Source organism: Hemiscyllium ocellatum (assembly GCF_020745735.1).
Source record: "Hemiscyllium ocellatum isolate sHemOce1 chromosome 27 unlocalized genomic scaffold, sHemOce1.pat.X.cur. SUPER_27_unloc_17, whole genome shotgun sequence".
Taxonomy (NCBI): Eukaryota; Metazoa; Chordata; class Chondrichthyes; order Orectolobiformes; family Hemiscylliidae; genus Hemiscyllium; species Hemiscyllium ocellatum.
Genome location: NW_026867484.1, coordinates 273904 through 295246, shown reverse-complemented (window position 1 = coordinate 295246; position 21343 = coordinate 273904). Strand labels below are relative to the sequence as shown.

The 21343-nt window shown below is 45.5% G+C and overlaps 1 protein-coding gene and 2 non-coding genes across 3 annotated transcripts; 2 read left to right on the top strand and 1 right to left on the bottom strand.

The window, feature by feature from the left end:
• Positions 1-13621, top strand: LOC132807434 (zinc finger protein 664-like). The gene is made up of 3 exons (XM_060821607.1): positions 1-12; positions 12929-13129; positions 13379-13621. The coding sequence occupies exons 1-3, from the start codon at positions 1-3 to the stop codon at positions 13619-13621; spliced, it is 456 nt and encodes a 151-aa protein (XP_060677590.1).
• Positions 6951-7024, bottom strand: trnan-guu (transfer RNA asparagine (anticodon GUU)). The gene has a single exon. It is a non-coding gene; the product is annotated as a tRNA-Asn (tRNA).
• A 6319-nt stretch (positions 13622-19940) lies between the features above and the next one.
• Positions 19941-20012, top strand: trnaw-cca (transfer RNA tryptophan (anticodon CCA)). The gene has a single exon. It is a non-coding gene; the product is annotated as a tRNA-Trp (tRNA).
• Positions 20013-21343: the final 1331 nt, after the last annotated feature.

The window sequence follows — 21343 nt, the reverse complement described above, 5'->3', positions numbered from 1 at the left end:
ATGAATCTCCAGGTCAGAAGGGAAACAGAAGCTTTTCCCACAGTCGCCACACTTCCATGGCTTCTCCAAGGGACGGGATTCCTTGGCTTTCTCCATGACCAAAGCTTCAGCTGCACACAAACGCGAGTACAGCATCTCCCTGCCGTGAATTCCTCTTCCCAGTCTGTATAACGTTTTCTGGCTCCACAATCAGAATGTTGCAACAGTCGGGTCTCTCTTCCAGTCTCACTGATGCTGAAAACGTACTGAAACAGGAACCAAAAAGCTTGGTTCCTTCTCACAGAATCAGAGTCGAAAATTGTTATAGTACCGATGGATTCAGTGACTGTCAGACACTGACGTGAAATTGAGGACTGGAGAGTCAGAGTCACAGTCAAAGTGCAATGCTGGAAAAGCACAGCCAGGCAGCATCTGAGGAGCAGTAGAGTCAATGTTTCAGGCAAAGCCCTTCAGCTATTGATTTTGAAACTTCTGTCTTCAGATCTTCAAATAATCTGTAAAAAGAGATTACAAAAATCATCACTGTCAGTCCAGGTTAGAAATTCCAAACAAGCAATTCTACTTTCCGCTAAAGATTCTTTTCTTTTTCCAAAACATTTAAAGCACCATCCCACCCTCTCTCCCTCTATTCTCACTCCGCTCAAACTAATTCTCCCGATGGTACTGATTCAGGATCTCACAGAGACCGAAAAGTGAAAACATCAAGATAGGCATCTCTGAATTTTGGCATCTTTCACGACATCTAGGAGCGAGTAAGTCTGCTTTTGGGAAGCAAAAAAAAAGTCAATTCAGGATGAACCTTCAATGAAGCTTCTTGAGAAACCACCAGACACGAAATGGTTAACATCTGGGGAGGTGGAAGTGGGGAGCTGGAGGAAATGAGATATCACCGACACCAGACAGAAACTGAACATATAGGCATGGCAAACATTACAAGCAAGCCAGGGTCATAGAGATACACAGCACAAAAACAGGTCCTTCAGTCTAACTCATCTGTGCCGACCAGATAGCCTAAATTAATCTCGTCTCATTTACCAGTACTTGGCCCATATCCCTCTGAACTCTTCCTATTCATATACCCATCCAACTGCCTTTTAAATGTTATAATTGGAACTACACCCATCACTTCCTCCGGCAGATCATTCCTTACACTTGCCTCCCTTACACCAAACATATTACCCACCTTTTCTGGACTTCTCCCATCTCTGGGAAATGACCTTGTCTATTTACCCTATGCTTGCCTCTCATGATTCGATTAACGTCTGTAAGGTCAACCCGCAGCCTCTGGTATACCGGGGAAACAGCTCAAGTAATGCACTACGTTTAGTTGTAGCTTCACACTCACCAAACCTTCCTCCCGTGTAAAACACTGTTTCCCTCCCCCCACACTGTCCATGGGAAAAGCCAAGAGCTCTGAGATTCTGGAGTTGGGGAAATGCCACGTAGAAGTCCTACAATGTGGAAATACGCCATTCAGCCCAACAAGTCCACACTGCCTGTCCAAAGTGTAACCCATCCAGACACATTCCTCTATCCCATTATTCCACATTTACTCCTGACTAATGCACACAGAGGGCCCGTTTAGTTCGGCCAACTCACCAGAACATTTTTAGATTTTGGGAGTAAACCAGAGCACCGGAGGAAACCCACGCAGACACGGCGGGGAGAACGTGCAGACTCCAAACAGACAGTCGCCCCAAGCCTGGAATCGAACACGGGTCCTTGGTACTATGAGGCAGTGCTAATCACTGAGCTATCGTGCTACTACTGTGGGCAGAACGAGGTGGGGACTGGGACCTTTGTTAATTGTACCACACAGTGGGTTGTTGAGTCAGGATAAATCTCACGGGATCTCGGGAGAGCTAACCAACTGGGTACAAACTTTAGAAGTGCGTTGCTGTAGATGCTGGAATGCTTCTTGAAAACAACCAATGATGGAGATCACAGTTGGTCAGGCAGCGCTGTGCTACTCTATGACTGGATAGTGTGGATGTAGAGATGATGTTTCCACTCGGAGAAGGGTTGAGGATGCCAAGTCATTGAGGGCATTTAATACAGAGATTGGTTCTTGATTAGGAAGGGGTCAAGGGTTATGAGGAGACGGCAGCAGAATGGGATGGAGAAACATATCAGCCGTGATCGACAGGTGGAGCAGACTCGATGGGCCAAATGGCCTCATCCTGCTCCTGTATATTATGGTCTTAAAGCTGGGCAGATGACTTAAGGGGTTCTCACAAACTATTTCAGAATCCTGAAGAGGAGTTGTTGGACTCGAAACTTTAACTCTGCTTTCTCTCCACAGATGCTTCCAGTCCTGCTGAGTTTTTCCAGTGTTCTCAGTTTTTGTTTCAGATTTCCAGCATCCACAGTTCTTTGTCTTATTTATCACAGTCATTTCTTGCTCTTCCCAAGTGTTTGGAACTTCATCTCCCTGATCAACAAACTGTTCACTTACCGTAGAAATGACCACTACCTCCTTATCAGAGTAGATCACTTTGTTGCAAAATGATTGCCCAATTCTGTGACCAAAATAATTGCATTCGTAATTACTTACACCAGGGACTCTCAATATCTCAGGCAAGAACACAGCCAGATTGTTTCAGACAGTACATTTATGTGATTTGATACAATTCCTTATTCCCTACTTTACCAGGATGTTGCTGGGAATGGAGGGTTTGAGTTAAGAAGAAGCTGGGACATTTTTCCAACGGAGCCTAGCAAGTTGACAGATAACTTTATAGAGGTTTTTAAAATCAGGAGAGGTATAGATAAGGTGTCATTTTCAGGAGGCTCAGAATATTTTATTGCCCCAGAAGGTGTAAAAGTGGGTCAAAGCTTCAGCAGAAATCAAGCAGAGCTGAGAACAGACAACATCCAGCTCTGTGGGAACAGGGAGATCAGCTGACAGAGAAATCAGGACCTGACATCCGAGCTGACATCAGACTACCGTGTTATCAGTGTTTTGATTAGCAGTGCCCATCCTCTACCGTTACTGAGCTTCCCACTCGTCTTGGATGCCACGTATCACCTCGATATTCCGGATCCAATCCTTATCATTCTGAAGCGATATCTCTGTAAGGAGTCTCAGATCAGAATTATTCTCTTCAACATGTGCAGTCAATTAATTCGCTTTTGGTACAATGCAGCACACATTCACATACTGAGCTTTTAGTTTTAATTTTTGTGATGGTTAGAATCCAGTTTTGATTGCTAGTACATTTATTCTCCTTGTCCCTTTCTCTCATTCTCTGATGTTTATTTTCCACATCACTCCATTTCTCACCGGCCTTGATTTGGATTCGCCATGTTAAATTGCCCAGTGTCCAGGGTTGTGCAGGTTAGGTGGGTTAGACATGGGAAACGTAGGGTTATCGTTTCAAAGTAATAGAAGCAGTAGGCCATTTGGCCCATCGACCCTGCTCCGCCATTCATTAAAATCATGGCTGATCTATCAATCACCTCAGCTCCTCCTACTTGCATTATCCCAACTACACTTAATTCCCCTACCACGCAAAAACCCATGCAACAGGGTCTTAATGAAGCTGCTTTTACTGCTTCCTTGGGCACAGAATTCCATAGATGCACCGACCTCTGGGAAAACCAGCTCCTCCTCATTTCTGTCCGAATTCTACTCCCCCCTAATCTTGCAGCCCAGTCTCAACCGCCAGCAGAAAAGACCTGATGGGATGGTGATGGTGGAATGGTTGGGAGGTGTGTCTCGTTGGTGTATTTTTGGAGGGCTCCGTGTGGACTCGATGGCCTGAATGGCCTGCTTCCACACTGTAGGGATTCAATGATATACTGCAGTTATGTTTGCCCCAGATCACAGCACCCAGAATGCCCCATCTTCCACAAATCGAAAGACAAATCCCACCCTGCCCTCTTGTATGTGTATTATCTAAATGCTTAATCATTTCTAGTGAATACAGCCCACACCTCCCACTGCTGCCAGCGACCTTTACAGTGCTGATGAAACAATGCAATACCTGCAGTACTGAAAATAGTAAGGCTTCTAACGATACCAGTTACTGATTCACTGCACCTTCTGATTGACAGCATTGGAAATGCAATGTTGGAGCCTGACAGAAATGAGCAGTTTAAACAAAAACCGACCTAACCCTTCACTAGGCTCCCCGCTCAGCACACTGTACTTACTGCCGGTAAACCTTAAAACACTACATCCCCACAGTGCAATGAATTCCCACTTTCTAACAAAGTCCTGGATGTCACTCACTCAGCTGCTATCTTACAAAAAAAAATGAAGATTTATGCTCCTTGTAAGGGCAAAACATCTTTGAAAGCTGCTTCTGAAAGTCCACTCTTCACAGCGACATTTTTGCTTTCACCAAAGATCATTAGAGTCATGCAGTACGAAAACAGACCCTTCGTCCAACTCGTCTGTGCGAAACAGATATCCAAAATTAATCTCGTCCCATTTGCCAGCATTTGGCCCATAACCCTCTAAACCCTTCTTATTCATATACCCATCCAGATGCCTTTAAATATTGTAATTGTACCAGCCTCCACCATTTCCTCTGGCAGCACGTTCCATGCACACATCATCCTCTGCATGAAAATGCTGCCCCTCAGGTCCGTTTAAAGTCTTCCACCCCCCTCCCCTCACCTCAAACTTATACTCTCTACTTTAGCACTCCCATATCCTGGGGAAACGATCTCCGTTATTCACCCTATACATGCCCCTTATTAACTTCGAATGGTCACAGACGCTCCAGGGAATACAGCCCCAGCCGATTCAGCCTCTCCCTGTAGCTCAAACCCTCTAACTCTGGCAACAACTTCCTAAATCTTTTCCGAACCCTTTCACTTTTCATAACACCTTTCCGACAGCATAACACCTTTCCGACAGCAGGGAAACCAGAACTGAGCGCGGTATTCCAAAAGTGGCCTTTCCAGTGTCCTGTGCATCCACAACGTTACCTCCAAACTCCTATAACTCAGTGTTCTGACCAAGAAAGGAAAGCGTACCAACGCCTTCCTTGCTATCCTATCTACTTGCAACTCCACTTTCAAGGAACTATGAACCTGCTTTGCAAGGTTTCTTTGTTCATCAACACTCCCCAGGAATTTACCATTAACCACATAGGTCCTGCCCTGATTTGCTTCATCAAAATGCAACAGCTCATATTTGTCTAAATTAAACTCCATCCGCCACTCCTTGGCCCATCGGCTCATCTGATCAATTGCAATTTATGTCAAACTTTCTTTCCTCTCTTATTCCCTCAAAGCTGAAAATCTCCATCCTACTCACTCTCCCTCCATTCTCACTTTGTTGAACCTAATCCCTGCTGTCCTCATCCTGAAGGGTCTGGTTCATGCTGATTAATAGGCCCACACTCGGGGGGATCTAACTGAAACGTACAGAATATTGAACAGCCTGGACAGAGTGGACATTGGGAAGATGTTTTCATTGGGAGGAGAGACTAATACCCATGGGCATAGCCTCAGCATAAAGGGAGAATGGGGATTAGGAGAAATTTCTTTAGCCAGAGGGTGGTGAATCTATGGAATTAATTGTCACAGAAAGCTGTGGAGGCCAGGTCACTGAGTATGTTTAACACTGGGATGGAGTATCAGAGGTTGAGAGTTGCGGGGAGAAATTGGGAGAATGGGGCTGAGAAATGCAACAGCCAGGATTAATTGGGAGCAGGAGTAAACCACATGATCTTTCCAGCCTGCACCAGCATTGAACACGTCATAACTGGATATGAATATACCTACATCTAGGGTGGATAGGCTGGAACTTTTCTCACTGGAACATAGGAGATTGAGAGGTGACCTTGTCGAGGATTATAAAATCATGAGGGATACGGATGAGGTGAACAACAGGTGTCCTTTCCCTCAGCTGGGGGTTTCAGGATCAGGGAAGCAAATATTTTGAGGTGAGTAGAGAAAGATTTTATAAAGACAGGACAAGGGTTTTTTTTTTTAAGAGAGTGGTCTGACTGCAGAATGAATGACCAGAGAAAGTCATCGAGTCATAAAGATGTACAGCACAGAAACAAACTGTTTGGTCCAACTTGTCCATGCCGACCAACTATCCCAACCCAATCTTGTCCCACCTGACAGCACACGGCCCCATATCCCTCCAAATCTTTACTATTCATATACCTCGCCAAATGCCTTTTAAATGTTGCAATCGTACTAGACTTCACCACTTCCCCTGGCAGTTCATTCAAAAAACGCACCATCCTCTGCGTGAAAAAGATGCCCCTTAGATCTTTTTTGCATCTTTCCCCTCTAACGCTAAACCCATGCTCTCTCGTTCTGGATTCCCCAACCCCAGGGAAAAGACTTTGTCTATTTATCATATCCATGCCCTTCATGATTTTATACATGCACAGTTACAACGTTTAAAAGACATTTGGACAAGTACATGAATATGAAAAATTCGAAGGTTTATGGGTCAAACACTGGTAGGTGGGACGAGTTTAGTTTGAGGATATACTCAGCATGGAGTTTAGTTTGAGGATATACTCAGCATGGATGAAGGGTCTGTTCAGTGCTGTCTGACTCTGTGACTGACCTGTACTAGCCTTAGAACCATTTTCTTACCTCCCCCAAAACCATCCACTTCTTTGTTGTTCAAAACTCAGATGAACTTAGCCTTGAATATGTTCAATGACCCCACTTCTGAACTCAATTACTCTTCGTAATATATCACTTGCCTTGCTCATTGCCTGCTGCATCTGCCCGACAACTGGCATTGACTGGAGGGTCTCTGAGACCCCTTTGTACATCCTTACATCATTCCTGGTGAAGGGCTGGTGCCCAAAACTCACTGTCCTGCTCCTCAGATGCTGCCTGATCTATTGCGCTTTTCCAATGCCACATTTTTCGACTTTCACCTCTTGTCCTCACTTTCTCCACATTCCAATATATCACCATTTAAACAATTCACTGATTTTGTTTTTAAAAAAATCCAAACACTCCATCCCTGGGTGGTTTCGAACAACCAACCTTTTGGTTAACAGCCAAACGCGCTGACCAATTACGCCACAGAGACAGGTACCAGCACTAGCCCCGCAGTCTCTTTGAGGAAGCTACTATTCAATTCATAATTCAACTTGCCCCGCCCAGAATTACTTTGTCTTCTTTCAGTTTTTCTTTTCCATAATAAAGCCTTGGACATTCATTGTGGAGACATGTGGACAGTCTGATCCCACCATCTGCAGGCACATCCATGTCACGAGGAATTAGCTCTCCTACATCGGGGCCATTGCCCTCCGAGCCTTTCAGTGTTTTGCCTCTTACCAAATTTTCTCATTGGCCCCGAGCCACATTGCAGCACTGCACTTGCCATGTGTTTGCCAATTGAGAAACAGACCTGGACCAAATTCGGGAAGAGGCAAATCACTGAGTTCTGAACAAAAACCGTAGCACACTCAAAACATCGGCTTTGTTTACCTTTCCACAGATGCTGCTCGACCCGTTGGCTTTCTGCAGTATTCGCTGTGCTTGTTCTACACAAATGTTGCTTTCCATTAAAGAACTTCAAACCCTGTCCTCTGGTAACTGATCCTGGTCAGTGGTAATAGGTTCTTCTGATCATTAACCTGCCCAGTCCCACCACTTCTTCTCCCATCATTGCCAACAGCCCCTAGAAATCTCCAGTTAACCTTCTTTGTTTCAAAGAGAACATTCCCAAATTGGGAATGTCTCAACAAAATGGAAATTCCTCATCCCTGGACATGATGCAAGTGTTACAATAGGGAGGAGATTTTGGCAGAATATTGTCAGTTAGCAGGTGGAATAATTTTCAGGAAGTAAAAGAGAAATCCCAGTCTCCAGCTTTGTGAAGCTTTAGAAACTCTTTGGGAAGTGGAATTAGAGGAGAATGAAGGATGAACTGTCCGACTGAGCAGAGACAGTCCAGACACCGTCCACTTGTTTAAGAGGCCGGGAGATTGACTCTGATATTCTCAGGACATGAACTGATCTGAGACATTGAAAGAATTCTCTGCATATCAGGAATTCAAACCCCTTCACAGCTGGGGGTCAATGAGAAAATTCGGTAAGAGGCAAAACACTGAAACGCTCGGAGGGCGATGGCCCGGTGTAGGTGGGATAGTTCCTTGTGACATGGATGTGCCTGCAGGTGGTGGGATCAGACTATCCCGGTGGCTCCACAGTGAATGTCCAAGGCTTTATTATGGAAAAGTAAAACTAATAGAAGACAATGGTAATTCTGGGCGGGGCAGGCTGAATTATGAATTGAACAGTAGCTTCCTCAAACAGACTGCGGGGGTGGGGCGTCCAATTCTGTCTCTGTGGCTCAATAAATCAGTGCGTTCGGCTGTTAATCGAAAGGCTGGTGGTTCCAGACCAGCGAGGGACAGGGTGTTGTGTGTTCCTCGCTCCTACCGCTGCGAATTTCGCGTTTTTAATGGTGTCAGGAAAATGTTTCCCAAACGGAAATCTTCTCCACTGAGGAAGGACAAAGGAGTTTCTGAACTGATTGAATTTCTAACGTAAAGGACTACGGATGCTGAGAATCCAAGACAGAAACAGAAACTGCTGGAGAAACTCAGCGGGTTTGGCTGTACCTGGGGAAGGCAAAAAAAGTTCTGAAATGTTGTCTCTGATTCTCTTTCCACGGATGCTGCCTGACCTGCTGAGTTGCTCCTGCAATTTCTGTTGTTGTTTTTAACTGAATGTCCATTTCATCTTTCGGGATGAAACATCCAGACTCGCCATGTGCAGATATTTAACACTTTCGAAACCTGTGAAGTGATTGGTTTCAAACAAACTCTGCAATGATTCACTCTTTCTCAGCTCCACAGGCAGAGAGACCTAGGAAATGAAGCTGTCAGTGTGGTTCTGTATTGGTGGGCCGAGTGGTTAATGCGATGGACATGAAATCCATTGTGGTTTCCCCACGCAGGTGTGCACCCTGCCGACTACAGTTGAGAAACGTCGTCAAAAGGAAAGGGAGATTGCTCCACGGTTTTTTAAGATACAAATCAGTGGAGGAGTTGAAATATTTCAATCACATTGGGACTGGTCGGGAATCTGCAACCCACTGCCTGTCAGGGTGGAACAAGCAGATACCCGCAGAGCTGCTTTTGAGGCTATGTGCCAAGTGTTTGGAAATGAGACTTGAACAGTGAGGGGCTGGAAATCGAGATCGAAATGAAGCAGGCACCTGAGGACAAGGGTGTTTTATTTGTCAGTGAAAGATACTGTTTCACAAAGTTGGGACTGTGGAAGGGAATCAGTGACGCTGATTATCTTTGGTTGTTGACCTTGTGACTGTTCCCATTGCTGCACATGTCCGTGTTAACGTCAGAATTCTGCAGCATGGCAGCGTCAGGCACGCACAGGGCCGGGCGCAATGGTTGACGCATCTGTCTCCACCTGCCTGTTTGAAATGCAGCTCACAGCTTCTTCACACACCCCAATTAATCTTTCTCATTGTCCTGAAGCCGGTATACTGTTTGAATTCCTGATCTGCAGGAACAAGACTCTTTTCACTGTCTCGCGTCAGTCAGTGTTCCTGAGAACATCAGTCAAGTCACAGCGTTGTCAGATGAGGGGAAGCTGAAATAGCCCCACACGCTGCTCACGAGCACATTTCACTTTCCCCAACTCACCGCCCCAACCACTGCGGCTCCTGGGAATGGAAAGGTAACAAACACCAAAACCCAGTCTCAGCTTTGTAAATCTTCAAAAAATAAGAAAACTGCTCATCCCTTCGGATCTTCTATCCTGGGCTGACAGCGTTTATTTTAAACGGCTGTCCAGTCAGTGCCGATTCGTTTTGGCTGAAAAAAAATCTTTATTATCTCATCCCAGCATTTCTTGCCACAGAGAACTGTGCGGCAGAGTTCATGCATATATTTTCTTGGATGGTATTTTGGGAATAACATGCGTTTGCGGGTTGTTTTTATCAGGTATTTCAGGTTCATTAGCAGCTGTTTAAGTGCGTTGGTAGATTTGTGGGCTACCATGATGCTGAGAGGGTTGAGTTGTCTGGACATCATTTCCCAGATGTCTTTAATGTAAAGTAATGTGGCTAGGGTTTCTGCAGACGTTGTGTCAGTTTGTTGATGTGAAATCGGCACACTGGGTTTATTGTGTAGGCAAAAGTGAGGACTGGAGATGCTGGAAACCAGAGTTAAGATCAGAGTGGTGCTGGAAAAGCACAGCAGCTCAGACAGCTTCCGAGGAGCAGGAAAATCGACGTTTTGGGCAATAAAACTTCATCAGCGACAGGACGTCTCCAGGGTGGAGGAATAAATTGAGGGGGTGCTGGGCCGAAGGTAGCGAAGAGTACAATAGATGAATGGAGGAGGGGATGAAGGTGAGAGTTCAGAGAGAAGGGTGGAGCGGATAGGTGGTCAGGGAGATTGGCAGGTAGGACAGGTTAGCTGTAAGGTTGGACCTGAGGTAAGGTGGGGGGAGGGAACATGAGGAAACTGGTAAAGTCCACATTGATGTCCAGGGGTTGAAGTTATCCGAGGTGGAAGGGTGGGGAGGGAGCGGCGATGGAGGAGGAGGCCAGGACCTGCATGTCCTGGACAGGGTGAAATGGCTCGTTGAAATAGCATCCTGATGCAGATTTGTTGGGATGATTGCTTCTGCAGCTTAAATACTTGGTTCGCGCGTGTTGTTTTCCTGAAGACGCTGTTTTGAATTTACCATTGACTGTTCGCTCTACTGTGACATCTAGAACAACAGCACTTCGTTGTTGTTCTCCTCTTTTGTGAATTTTATGCCAGTAAGGAGATTTTAATGGTGTTGTAGGTTACCTCTAAGTTGTTCCATTATCTCTGCATTATTGCTTCTGTTAGGAATCCTGGTATTGGTGGTTTCATGGGTGTTCCGTTGATTTGTTTGTTAGTCTTGTTACTGAATAGGAAGTGGGAGCTAAGGCACAGCTCCACGAGCTTGACAGTGTTATCTTTGCTGATGATTTCGGTGCTGTTTCGTGTTTGTGTCTTTGGTTCTTCAAGTAGTGTCTTCAGAGTTCTTTGGTCACGTTGATGTTAATGGATGTGAACAGGGCTGTATGTCAAAGGACAGCATTATTCCATTCTCTTCTATCTTGGTGTCTTTGGTGTTCAAGAATTCTTGGATGGAGTAACTGGAGTGGCGGGAATCTTCAACTTGGTGTTTTCGTTTTCAGTGGAGGTCTTTGACTAGTCTGTATATTGGTGTTCCAAGTGGTGAGACTGTGGCTTGAGGGGGACTCCTGGTTTGAAGAGAAGGAGAACAGCAACAAAGTGCTATTCTTAGATGTCACAGTAGAGCGAACAGTCAATGGGGAACTTCAAACTAGCGTCTACAGAAAAACAACACACACAAACCAAATACTTAACCGCAGAAGCAATCATCCCAACACCCACAAACGAGTGAACAATCCTCACTCTCTCCGCGGAGCAGGTAAGGGCTGTTTGGCAGTGTCTGTTTGTAGACACGGTCACGTTTGTTTGACGGTTTAAATTATAGGTTTTTTTTAGAAAAAGCGCGGAGCAGACCCGGAAGCTGGTGTAGCGCAAACTTACCTGGGTAGGTTGTTTTTCCTATAAAGGCGCGCAGGAGAGTCCCAGAGATGTGACTTGACTCTCCAGTCTCCCCAATGTTATAGAGATCGCATCGGGAGCAATGGATACAAAAAAATTACATTGATGGATGTACCGGTGAAAGTCTTCTTACTACCGCAGCCCGGATTTGATTCCCGGGCAGCGAGGCCATTTTCAGTAAAAGTAAAAAGTAAGGATGTATGTCTCCCTGGTCGTCTAGTGGTTAGGATTCGCCGCTTTCACTTCCGCGGCCCGGGTTCGATTCCCGGTCAGAGAAGCGGTTTTCAGCGGGTTTACGGGCCATCCATTATTCTCAAATGCGCTGTGCAGTTGCTTATTGATCTTCGTCGTTCTTAGGTGCTGCCGTGTGAAGTAGCTCGTTAAAATAACATCCTGATGCAGGTTTGTTTGTATGCGTTGGGATATTGCTTCTGCAGCTTAAGGACTTGGTTCGCATGTATTGTTTTCCTGTAGACGCTGTTTTGAATTTACCATTGACTGTTCGCTCTACTGTGACATCTAGAACAACAACACTTTGTTGTTGTTCTCCTCTTTTGTGAATTTTATGCCAGTAAGGAGATTGTTGATGGCGTTGTAGGTTTCCTCTAAGTTGTTCCATTATCTCTGCATTATTCCTTCTGTTAGGAATCCTGATATCGGTGGTTTCATGGGTGCTCCGTTGATTTGTTTGTTAGTCTTGTTACTGAATAGGAAGTGGGAGCTAAGGCACAGCTCCACGAGCTTGACAGTGTTATCTTTGCTGATGACGTTGGTGCTGTTTGGTGTTTGTGTCTTTGGTTCGTCAAGTAGTGTCTTCAGTTTTCTTTGGTCACGTTGATGTTAATGGATGTGAACAGGGCTGTATGTCAAAGGACAGTATTATTCCATCCTCTTTTATCTTGTTGTCTTTGGTGTTCAAAAATTCTTGGATGGAGTAACTGGAGTGGCGTGAGTCTTCGACTTGGTGTTTTCGTTTTCAGTGGAGGTCTTTGACTAGTCTGTATATTGGTGTTCCAAGTGGTGAGACTGTGGCCTGAGGGGGGCTCCTGGTTTGAAGAGGAGGAGGACAACAACAAAGTGCCATTCCTAGATGTCACAGTAGAGCGAACAGTCAATGGGGAACTTCAAACGAGCGTCGACAGGAAAACAACACACGCAAACCAAATACTTAACCGCAGAAGCAATCATCCCAACACCCACACACGAGTGAACAATCCTCACTCTCTCCGCAGAGCAGGTAAGGGCTGTTTTGCAGTGTCTGTTTGTAGACACGGTCACGTTTGTTTAGCGGTTTAAATTTAAAAGTTTTTTTTAAAAAGCGCGGAGCGGACCCGGAAGCTGCTGTAGCGCAAACTTACCTGGGTAGGTTTGTTTTTCCTATACAGGTGCGCAGGAGACCCCTGAAAATTCATCAGCGCAGTCACACCAGGGAGAGACCATTCTCCTGCCCCCAGTGCGGGAACAGCTTCACCCACTCCTCCCACTTGCTGGCACACCAGCGTGTCCACACCGGGGAGAGACCCTTCCCCTGCTTTAATTGTGTGAAGGCCTTCAGCAAATCCTCTGACCGACTGAAGCACCAGCGGGTCCACATGGGGGTAGGCCATTCAGTTGCCCCGAGTGCGGGAAGGCCTTTAGCGATTCCTCTGCCCTGCTGAGGCACCAGCGGGTCCACACTGGGGAGAGGCCATTTGCCTGCCATGAGTGTGGGGAGGGCTTTACCCAGCCCTCCCAAATGCTGACCCACCGGCCCGTCCACCCGGGGGAGAAGCCGTTCTCCTGCTTAGTGTGCAGGAAGGGCTTTGCTGTCTCCTACAACCTCGTGGCCCCACCAGCGGGTCCACACGGGGGAGAGACCGTTCTCCTGCCCAGAGTGCGAGAAACGCTTTAACCGCTCCTCCAACATACTGACCCACCGGAGGGTCCACACGGGAGAGTGGCTGTTCAATTGCCCTGAGTGCATGAAGGGCTTCAGCAATTCTTGTGCTCTGCTGACCCACCAGCGGGGCCATACAGAGGAGAGGCCACTCAGCTGCCCTGAGTGTGGCAAGAGGTTCACATATTCCAGCAACTTGTGAACACACCAGCGGTGGCACCGGTGCTCCCAACAATCAGATTCCGCCAGTGACACTACTGTGGACTAAACCTTCTGCCCCAGTCTGACAATGGGTGCAGTGGGAAAGTTGGTGGACTTTTTAAAAATGAAAATTTCTGGACTGCACATTGCCTCGCACCCCAATTGCAACCCCACGGTATGTGGTTTGCACAGCTTCCTCATAGAGCCATGGACCGGGTTTGATACTACTCTTGGCGTGACTGTCTGTGTGGAGTTTTTACGTTGTCCTGCCTTGACTGCGTGGGTTTCCTTAGGGTGTTCCAGTTTGCTCCCACAATACAAAGATGTACAATTTAGGGTGAGTTAGCCGAGCTAAATTGTCCATAGTGTTCAGGGATATGTAAGTGTGGTGCACTCGTCAGGGGTAAATGTAGACTGGTCAAGAGTGTGGTGCTGGAAAAGCACAGCAGGTCAGGCAGCATCTGAGGCGCAGGAGAATCGATGTTTTGGGCATGAGTCCTTCATCAGGAATGATTCCTGAAACATTGATTCTCCTGCTCTTCGGATGCTGCGTGATCTGCTGTACTTTTTAAGCACCACTCTCGACTCTGATCTCCAGCATATGCAGTCCTCACTTTCTCCAAATAAATGTAAAGTAATAGGGTTAAGAGAATGGGTCTGGGTGGGTAACTCTATGGAGGGTTGGTGTTGCCTTGTTGGGCCAAAGGGCCTGTTTACATTCTGTAGGGATTCTGTGATTCCATAAACTTTGCTTCTAGTTGGCGACACTCCTCGGAGTCTGGGACTGCACGTTCCCACTGAAACGATCCGCAGAAAGGTAAGACCACTGGAGCAGACATTAGGCCATTCAGCCAACTGAGTCTGCGCCGCCATTTGTTAGAAACAAATAAATTGCGGTTGCTGGAATCCAAAGTAAGCAAGCAGGAGGCTGGGAGAATGCAGCAAGCCAGGTAGCATTAGGAGGTGAAGTTAGCGTTTCCGGTATTACCCCTCCTTCAGGACTGAAGAAGGGCTCTTCCCAAAACATTGACTTGTTTATCAGAAACAAATTACCAGGATGTTGCCGGGTGTTGGAGGGTTTGAGCTGCAGGGAGAGGCTATTTGGCTGGGTGAGAGATTTAAAAGGGACGTAAGGGGCAATGTTTTCATGCAGAGGGTAGTGCGTGTATGGGATGAGTTGCCAGAGAAAGTAGAGGCTGGTACAATTATACCAATTAGAAGGCATCTGGTTTCGGACATGAACAGGAAGGGTTAAGAAGGACATGGGCCAAATACTGACAAATGGGACCAAATTAATTTAGGATGTCTTGTCAGCATCGATGAGTTGGACCGAAGGGTCTGTTTCCGTGCTGTACATCTTTCTGTCTACCTGTCCTGATGTAAGTTTTAAAATGGAGTCCAAGTAACTTTGAATTGCTCAGTCTTGTTGAACTCACTTCTTGAAAGGGTTCAAATTAATCCCTCCAAGTGATACTGTTTGAAAATGCCGTGTTGGGCAAAATATCCCATTAAGTTCGACGCAAACCTACAGCTGAAGACATCAGAAGTCACACAACTTCGGGTTGTGAGTTCATGGCGGGTTGTGAGTTCATGGAATGCCCTGCCAGTAGCAGTGGTGAACTCTCCTTCTTTATGGTCATTTAAGCGGGCATTGGATAGGCATTTGGAAGTTATTGGGCTAGTGTAGGTTAGGTAGGATTCGGTCGGCGCAACATCGAGGGCCGAAGGGCCTGTACTGCGCTGTATCTTTCTATGTTCTATGTACAACACCAGGTTACTGACCAATAGGTTTATTTGAAATCACAAGTTTTAGGAGCATTGCTCCTTCTTCAATGTTGCTTCTTCGTCACTTCACTGACAAAGGAGCAGTGCTCTGAAATCTCGTGAGTTCAAATAAACCTGTTGGACGCTAACCTGGTGCCATTTGACTTCTGCCCTTGTCCAGCCCAATCCAACACCAGCACGTCCACATCAGAGTTGACTAATGAGATCAGATTTTATTCAGTGTGATTAAGTGAGATGCTCATCTGAAAACTCAAAACTGTTGGAGAGACAAAGAGACACGAGTCAGAGTGCAACAGCACGGAGACAGGCCCATCGGTTCAAACTGGTCCATGCCGACCAAAACATCCATCAACAGTAACCCCATTTCCTTGCACTTGGCCACTATCCTTCTAAGCCTTTCCTCTCCATGTATTTGACCAAATGCATTTTAAATGTTGTTAATGTACCTACCTCAACCACTTCCGCTGGCAGCTCATTCCATACACAAACCACACTCTGAAAAAATATGTGGGGTAAAAATTTTACAATCTCTCCGCTCTCACCATGCAAATGTGTCCCCAGTCTTGAAATTCCCACATACTTGAGAAGAGACAACAATCCTTAAACCTATCTATAACCCTCTTGGTTTTATGAACTTCAGACCATAAGACCATAAGACATAGGAGTGGAAGTAAGGCCATTCGGCCCACCGACTCCACTCCACCATTCAATCATGGCTGATGGGCATTTCCACTTACCAGCATTCTCCCCGTAGACCTTAATTCCTCGTGACATCAAGAATCTATCAATCTCTGCCTTGAAGACATTTAGCGTCCCGGCCTCCACTGCACTCTGTGGCAATGAATTCCTCAGGCCCACCACTCTCTGGCTGAAGAAATGTATCTGCATTTCTGTTCTAATTGACCCCCTCTAATTCTAAGGCTGTGTCCACGGGTCCTAGTCTCCTCGCCTAATGGAAACAATTTCCTAGCGTCCACCCTTTCCAAGCCATGTATTATCTTGTAAGTTTCTATTAAGTCTCCCATCAATCTTCTAAACTCCAATGAATACAAACCCAGGATCTTCAGCCGTTCCTCGTATGTTAGACCAACCATTCCAGGGATCATCCGTGTGAATCTCCGCTGGACACTTTCCAGTGCCAATATGTCATTCCTAAGGTGTGGGGACCAAAACTGGACACAGTACTCCAAATGGGGCCTAACCAGAGCTTTATAAAGTCTCAGTAGTACAACGGTGCTTTTATATTCCAACCGTCTTGAGATAAATGGCAACATTGCATTCACTTTCTTCATCATGGACCCAACCTGCATGTTTACCTTTAGAGAATTCTCGACTAGCACTCCCAGATCCCTTTGTAATTTGGCTTTACGAATTTTATTACCGTTTAGAAAGTAGTCTATGCTTTTATTCTTTTTGCCAAAGTGCAAGACGTCGCATTTGCTCACGTTGAATTCCATCAGCCATTTCCTGGACCACTCTCCCAAACTGTCTAGATCCTTCTGCAGCTTCCCCACTTCCTCAGTGCTACCTGCCTGTCCACTTAAAACTTCGTATCATCGGCAAACATCGCTAGAATGCCCCCAGTCCCTTCATCCATATCATTTATATATAATGTGAACAGCTGCGGCCCCAACACTGAACCCAGCGGGACACCGCTTCTCACCAGCTGCCATTCCGAAAAAGAACCTTTTATCCCAACTCTCTGCCTTCTGTCAGACAGCCAATCCTCAATCCATACCAGTAGCTCACCTCGAAGACCATGGGCCCTCACCTTGCTCAGCAGCCTCCCGTGTGGCACCTTATCAAAGGCCTTTTAGAAGTCTAGATTGACTACACCCAGTGGGTTTCCCTGGTCTAACCTACTTGTCATCTCTTCAAAGAATTCCAACAGGTTTGTCAGACACGACCTCCCCTCACTAAATCCATGTTGACTTGTTCTAATCTGACTCTGCTCTTTCAAGAATTTAGAAACCTCATCCTTAATGATGGATTCTGGAATTTTACCAACAACTGAGGTTAGGCTAATTGGCCTATAATTTTCCATCTTTTGTCTTGATCCTTTCTTGAACAAGGGGGTTACAATAGCGATCTTCCAATCACCCTGACTCCAGTGACTTTTGAAAAATCTCAACCAATGCCTCCGCTATTTCCTCAGCCACCTCTCTCATCCTCCGCTGCTCCAGGGGGAAAACATCCAAGCCTGAATTCCAATTTGTTAATAATGGCGCAGTGATGATTTCAGCTGTGTGTGTGTCAAAGATCTCTCATTTCGAAGCCAATGCGGCGCCACGCAAGTTTATCTGACTTTAAAACGAATGGTACCCCATTCATTTAAAATATCTATGGTTTCTGTGCAAAGTCAGTCCTCATTGGAAAACAGCCAATAGTGTCTTAAGTCCCATAGGCTGCTTCTGACTAGGAGTTTGTATGCTCTGTTTTGAGATGTAGGAGTAAAACTTCACAGTAAAAGATTAATGCAGCCTTTATTCATGACTCATTATTAAACACACATTCTCCATTTACAGTTGTAATTGAGAGGCTTCTCTGAATTAGTCGACGTGTTTGTAACAAGTTGTGAAACGTGAAAGGGTTCTAAAAAGACTTACAAAGATACTGCCAGGGTTGGAGGGTTTGAGCTGCTGCAAGAGAAAATAGACTGGGGCAATTTTCCCTGAAGGGTCAGAGGCTGAGGGGTGACATTACAGCCAGTTTTGCGGTAGAAGCGTTTTAGGAAAGAAAAATCTCAAACCTTTGATGCCTTTGCCAATATCTGTTGGCCATTAGTGAATTCCCTAAGCCCAAACCAATCAGACCCTCTGCCTTTTACAACCCCGATGCGAAAAAAAATTAAGAACAACATAATCTTCTTAAAGGAGTAACATCATCACAACAGAGAGCACACAAGCTGAAACATTTCTATGAAAAGGTCGTACAGTTAGCAGGATGAGATAATGACTTTTCAATTTAGCCAATTAATTTAAATCAGGTCCTTTGGCTTCCAAAACCTATTAAATTTAAATCTGACAGCAGAGGACCAATCCTATCGTAAAAACCCAATATAGCATCAAGGGTAGAAAAGAAGGGGACAGTTGGACACAGCCCCAGTGCTAACTCCCCATTGCTAGATCTAAGAGTCCTCAGCACGAGAGAGAGAAATCAGCCCTGACAGTCATCTGTGAATGAGAGAGCATCATTTACAAAAAAAAAGCAGAAGAGCAGGAATTGGAGGAGACATTCTTGACAAAAGTTTCAATAGAAGGATGCTTAGAATATTCTGGAAGACATGTAACCTGGCTGTAATCAGAGAGACTAAATTCTATTTTTTGTTATATTAGTGAGTCTTGTATTTATTGGAACAGCAGATGACAAGAATCCTGTTTTATGCCAAAATGGTCAGTATTCGAAAGGATGTATTCAGTTTGTTAATAGATTAATTCAGTTGTTCACCATTCAAGTTGGATTGGTAAATTACTTTTTGTTCATTTTAAAGTGTCAGGGATTTATTTTTGTTTGTAAGCCTAGAGCAGTTGACACCACCTTTCACACTAATTTTACAGATTATAGGGCAACGCGCCCCTCTTTTGGTGTTTCGGTTTGAGATCTCAGAGAGGGGAGGGGATTCAGCATTCACTTTATAACAGTATTGATGTGCCGTCCTGCTAAATGCAAATGAGTCATTATTAATCCCAGCCTCCCACTCTGGTTGTGGGTGAATAGCTTTAATTTGAATACTGATGCAGAAACTGCACAGACAACCAACTGTTGAAACAATGCTTTACACTTTATTGTAGGTAGCAACCATAAAACAAAACCCCTCAAGTAAGCAAGTTCAGCCTCTCCACCCACACCTCCCCCACCCCATCCCCAAACCCCCAATCTTGGCTATCACCCAGGTGTTTAACAGTGCCCATCTCTGGAAGTTTACCAGTGTTTGATACAGTGTTGTTCTTCCAAGTACTGCTGCTAAATCATTCTGGAGTTGAATTCTGTTGGAGTTCCCTCACTTTCAAATTTGTGGTGCCACATTTTTTTAGATTCTGACACCACCTCCCCACGATTCTGGAGACCCCTGGTCTGTAGCTTACCTTGTTATCCTTGAGGGTTCTCCACCTGTTTGAAGCAGCGTGTCCTGCAATTAACCCCTTTACGTCAAGGCCTTCCTTCTACAAGCAGAATTAATTGTTCTTTTGTCACACAGTTATTAAAGACCATTGTCTCATCTGTCCAAAGAAACAGCTCATTGTTTTGCCTCCTCCTTCCCAGCGATGGTTAATGTATGTTATTTGTGAACTTCCAAGGAGCAGTTTCTCATTGGCCCTTTCGTTTCTTGGTCCAGAAAGAGTTATTGCTGACTCATGAAGCTATTCTTTCAGATTTTTTATTGAGAGAGAGTTAGAAATTGTTTCGACAGACAGAAAGAGTGTGGGTGAAACATAACAGACATGAACTGTTGATCTCCGTTGTTAGTCATAACGTAAAATCATTTTCGTGCGATCACTTCCCTTAAGCATGAATAGAGGGTACCCATCACCCGTGAGCTTGTGGCGCAACGGTACCGCGTCTGACTCCAGATCTGAAGGCTGCGTGTTCGAATCACGTCGGGCTCACTAAAAATCAGCTTCTTACATTTCAAATCAAGAAAGGATTATGTTCACTCCGTGTCTGTTGAGTGAAGTCTTCCTTGTGGAAACTTGCGCGAACCTTTGCTGTCAGTCTGATTTGTGAACACTGTGTCAGGGAGGTGGTGTGCCCAGTGTTTGGGTGGATGCTCAGCTCCCCCCAATGCGAGAATGAAAACACAAGCTGTACATCACGGGATTTAAACACGCAGCCGCTCAGTTCAGTTGATGACAGCGCGGTGTCATTATACCGATATTTTTACAACATAATCAAGAGATTACCAGTTTTATGTTTCAATCTATCAGGAGGTCCCAGCTCCTCCTGTCATAGCAAAGTGACAGCGAGTTAATGTATGTTATTTGTTAACTTCCATGGAGCAGTTTCTTGGTCCAGAAAGAATTATTGCTGACTCATGAAGTTATCAAAGTTCTGGAGTTTACAGGACCACACCACATTCCTCTCTGCCTCCCCAGGAATAACGATTGCTCCTGAGATACTCGCAGTTCCTGACATTCCTTGGTATCCCCAAGTACAATCCATATGTCAGGAAATCACTGGTGCTGCCCTGACACCAGATAGTCGCTGTTGGAACAGAAGGATTAGGGGGAGAAAATGCAGAAATCCGAAATGCAAAGAGACTTGCGAGTTCAAGCCCAGGATTTTCTCAATGTAAAGTTGCAGGTTGAGATGCACTTTCGCCCGCAACTGCCGAATGTGTGACACCAGCTCGTTTACCAGCTCCCTCCTCGCTATCTAAGGGGCCAAACTTACCTTCCAGGTGAAGCAGCAATTTACCTGCACGACCCATAACCCAGTCTACTGCATTTGCTGCTCGCAGTACAGGCTCATCTCCATTGGGGAAAACGAAGCATAAACTGGGTGACTGCTTCACAGAACATCTACGTTCTGCCTGCAAAAAGACCCTGAGCTTCCAGTTGCCTGCCAATTCCACACCTCACCCTATTCCCTGGCCAACATCTCTGTCTCAGGTTTGCTGTATTGTCCCAGCGAAGCTCAGCACCAGCAGAAGGAAGAGCAGTGGATATTCCACTTGGGGACCACACATCCCTCCTGTCCCAATATCGAATTCAATAATTCTAGGGCCTGAACTCCATAGTATCCTCGTCCCTACCATACACACCAAAGCCTTGTTATCACATCGTTTGTCATTCCACACTCCTTAGCCACGAACAGTCTCCATTAATAGTTATTCACCCTCCCACGCAGATCGTTATCAACTCCTTTTTCTGTCCAACAGTTCTTCGCTTTGGGCTCTGTCCTGATCTCCGCCTTCTTCCCACAATATCTCCTGCATATA

Coding starts and splice junctions, on each gene's coding strand:
- LOC132807434 (XM_060821607.1), top strand. Junction 13,130..13,378: donor ACCGACTGAAGCACCAGCGG/GTCCACATGGGG, acceptor TGGCCCCACCAG/CGGGTCCACACGGGGGAGAG.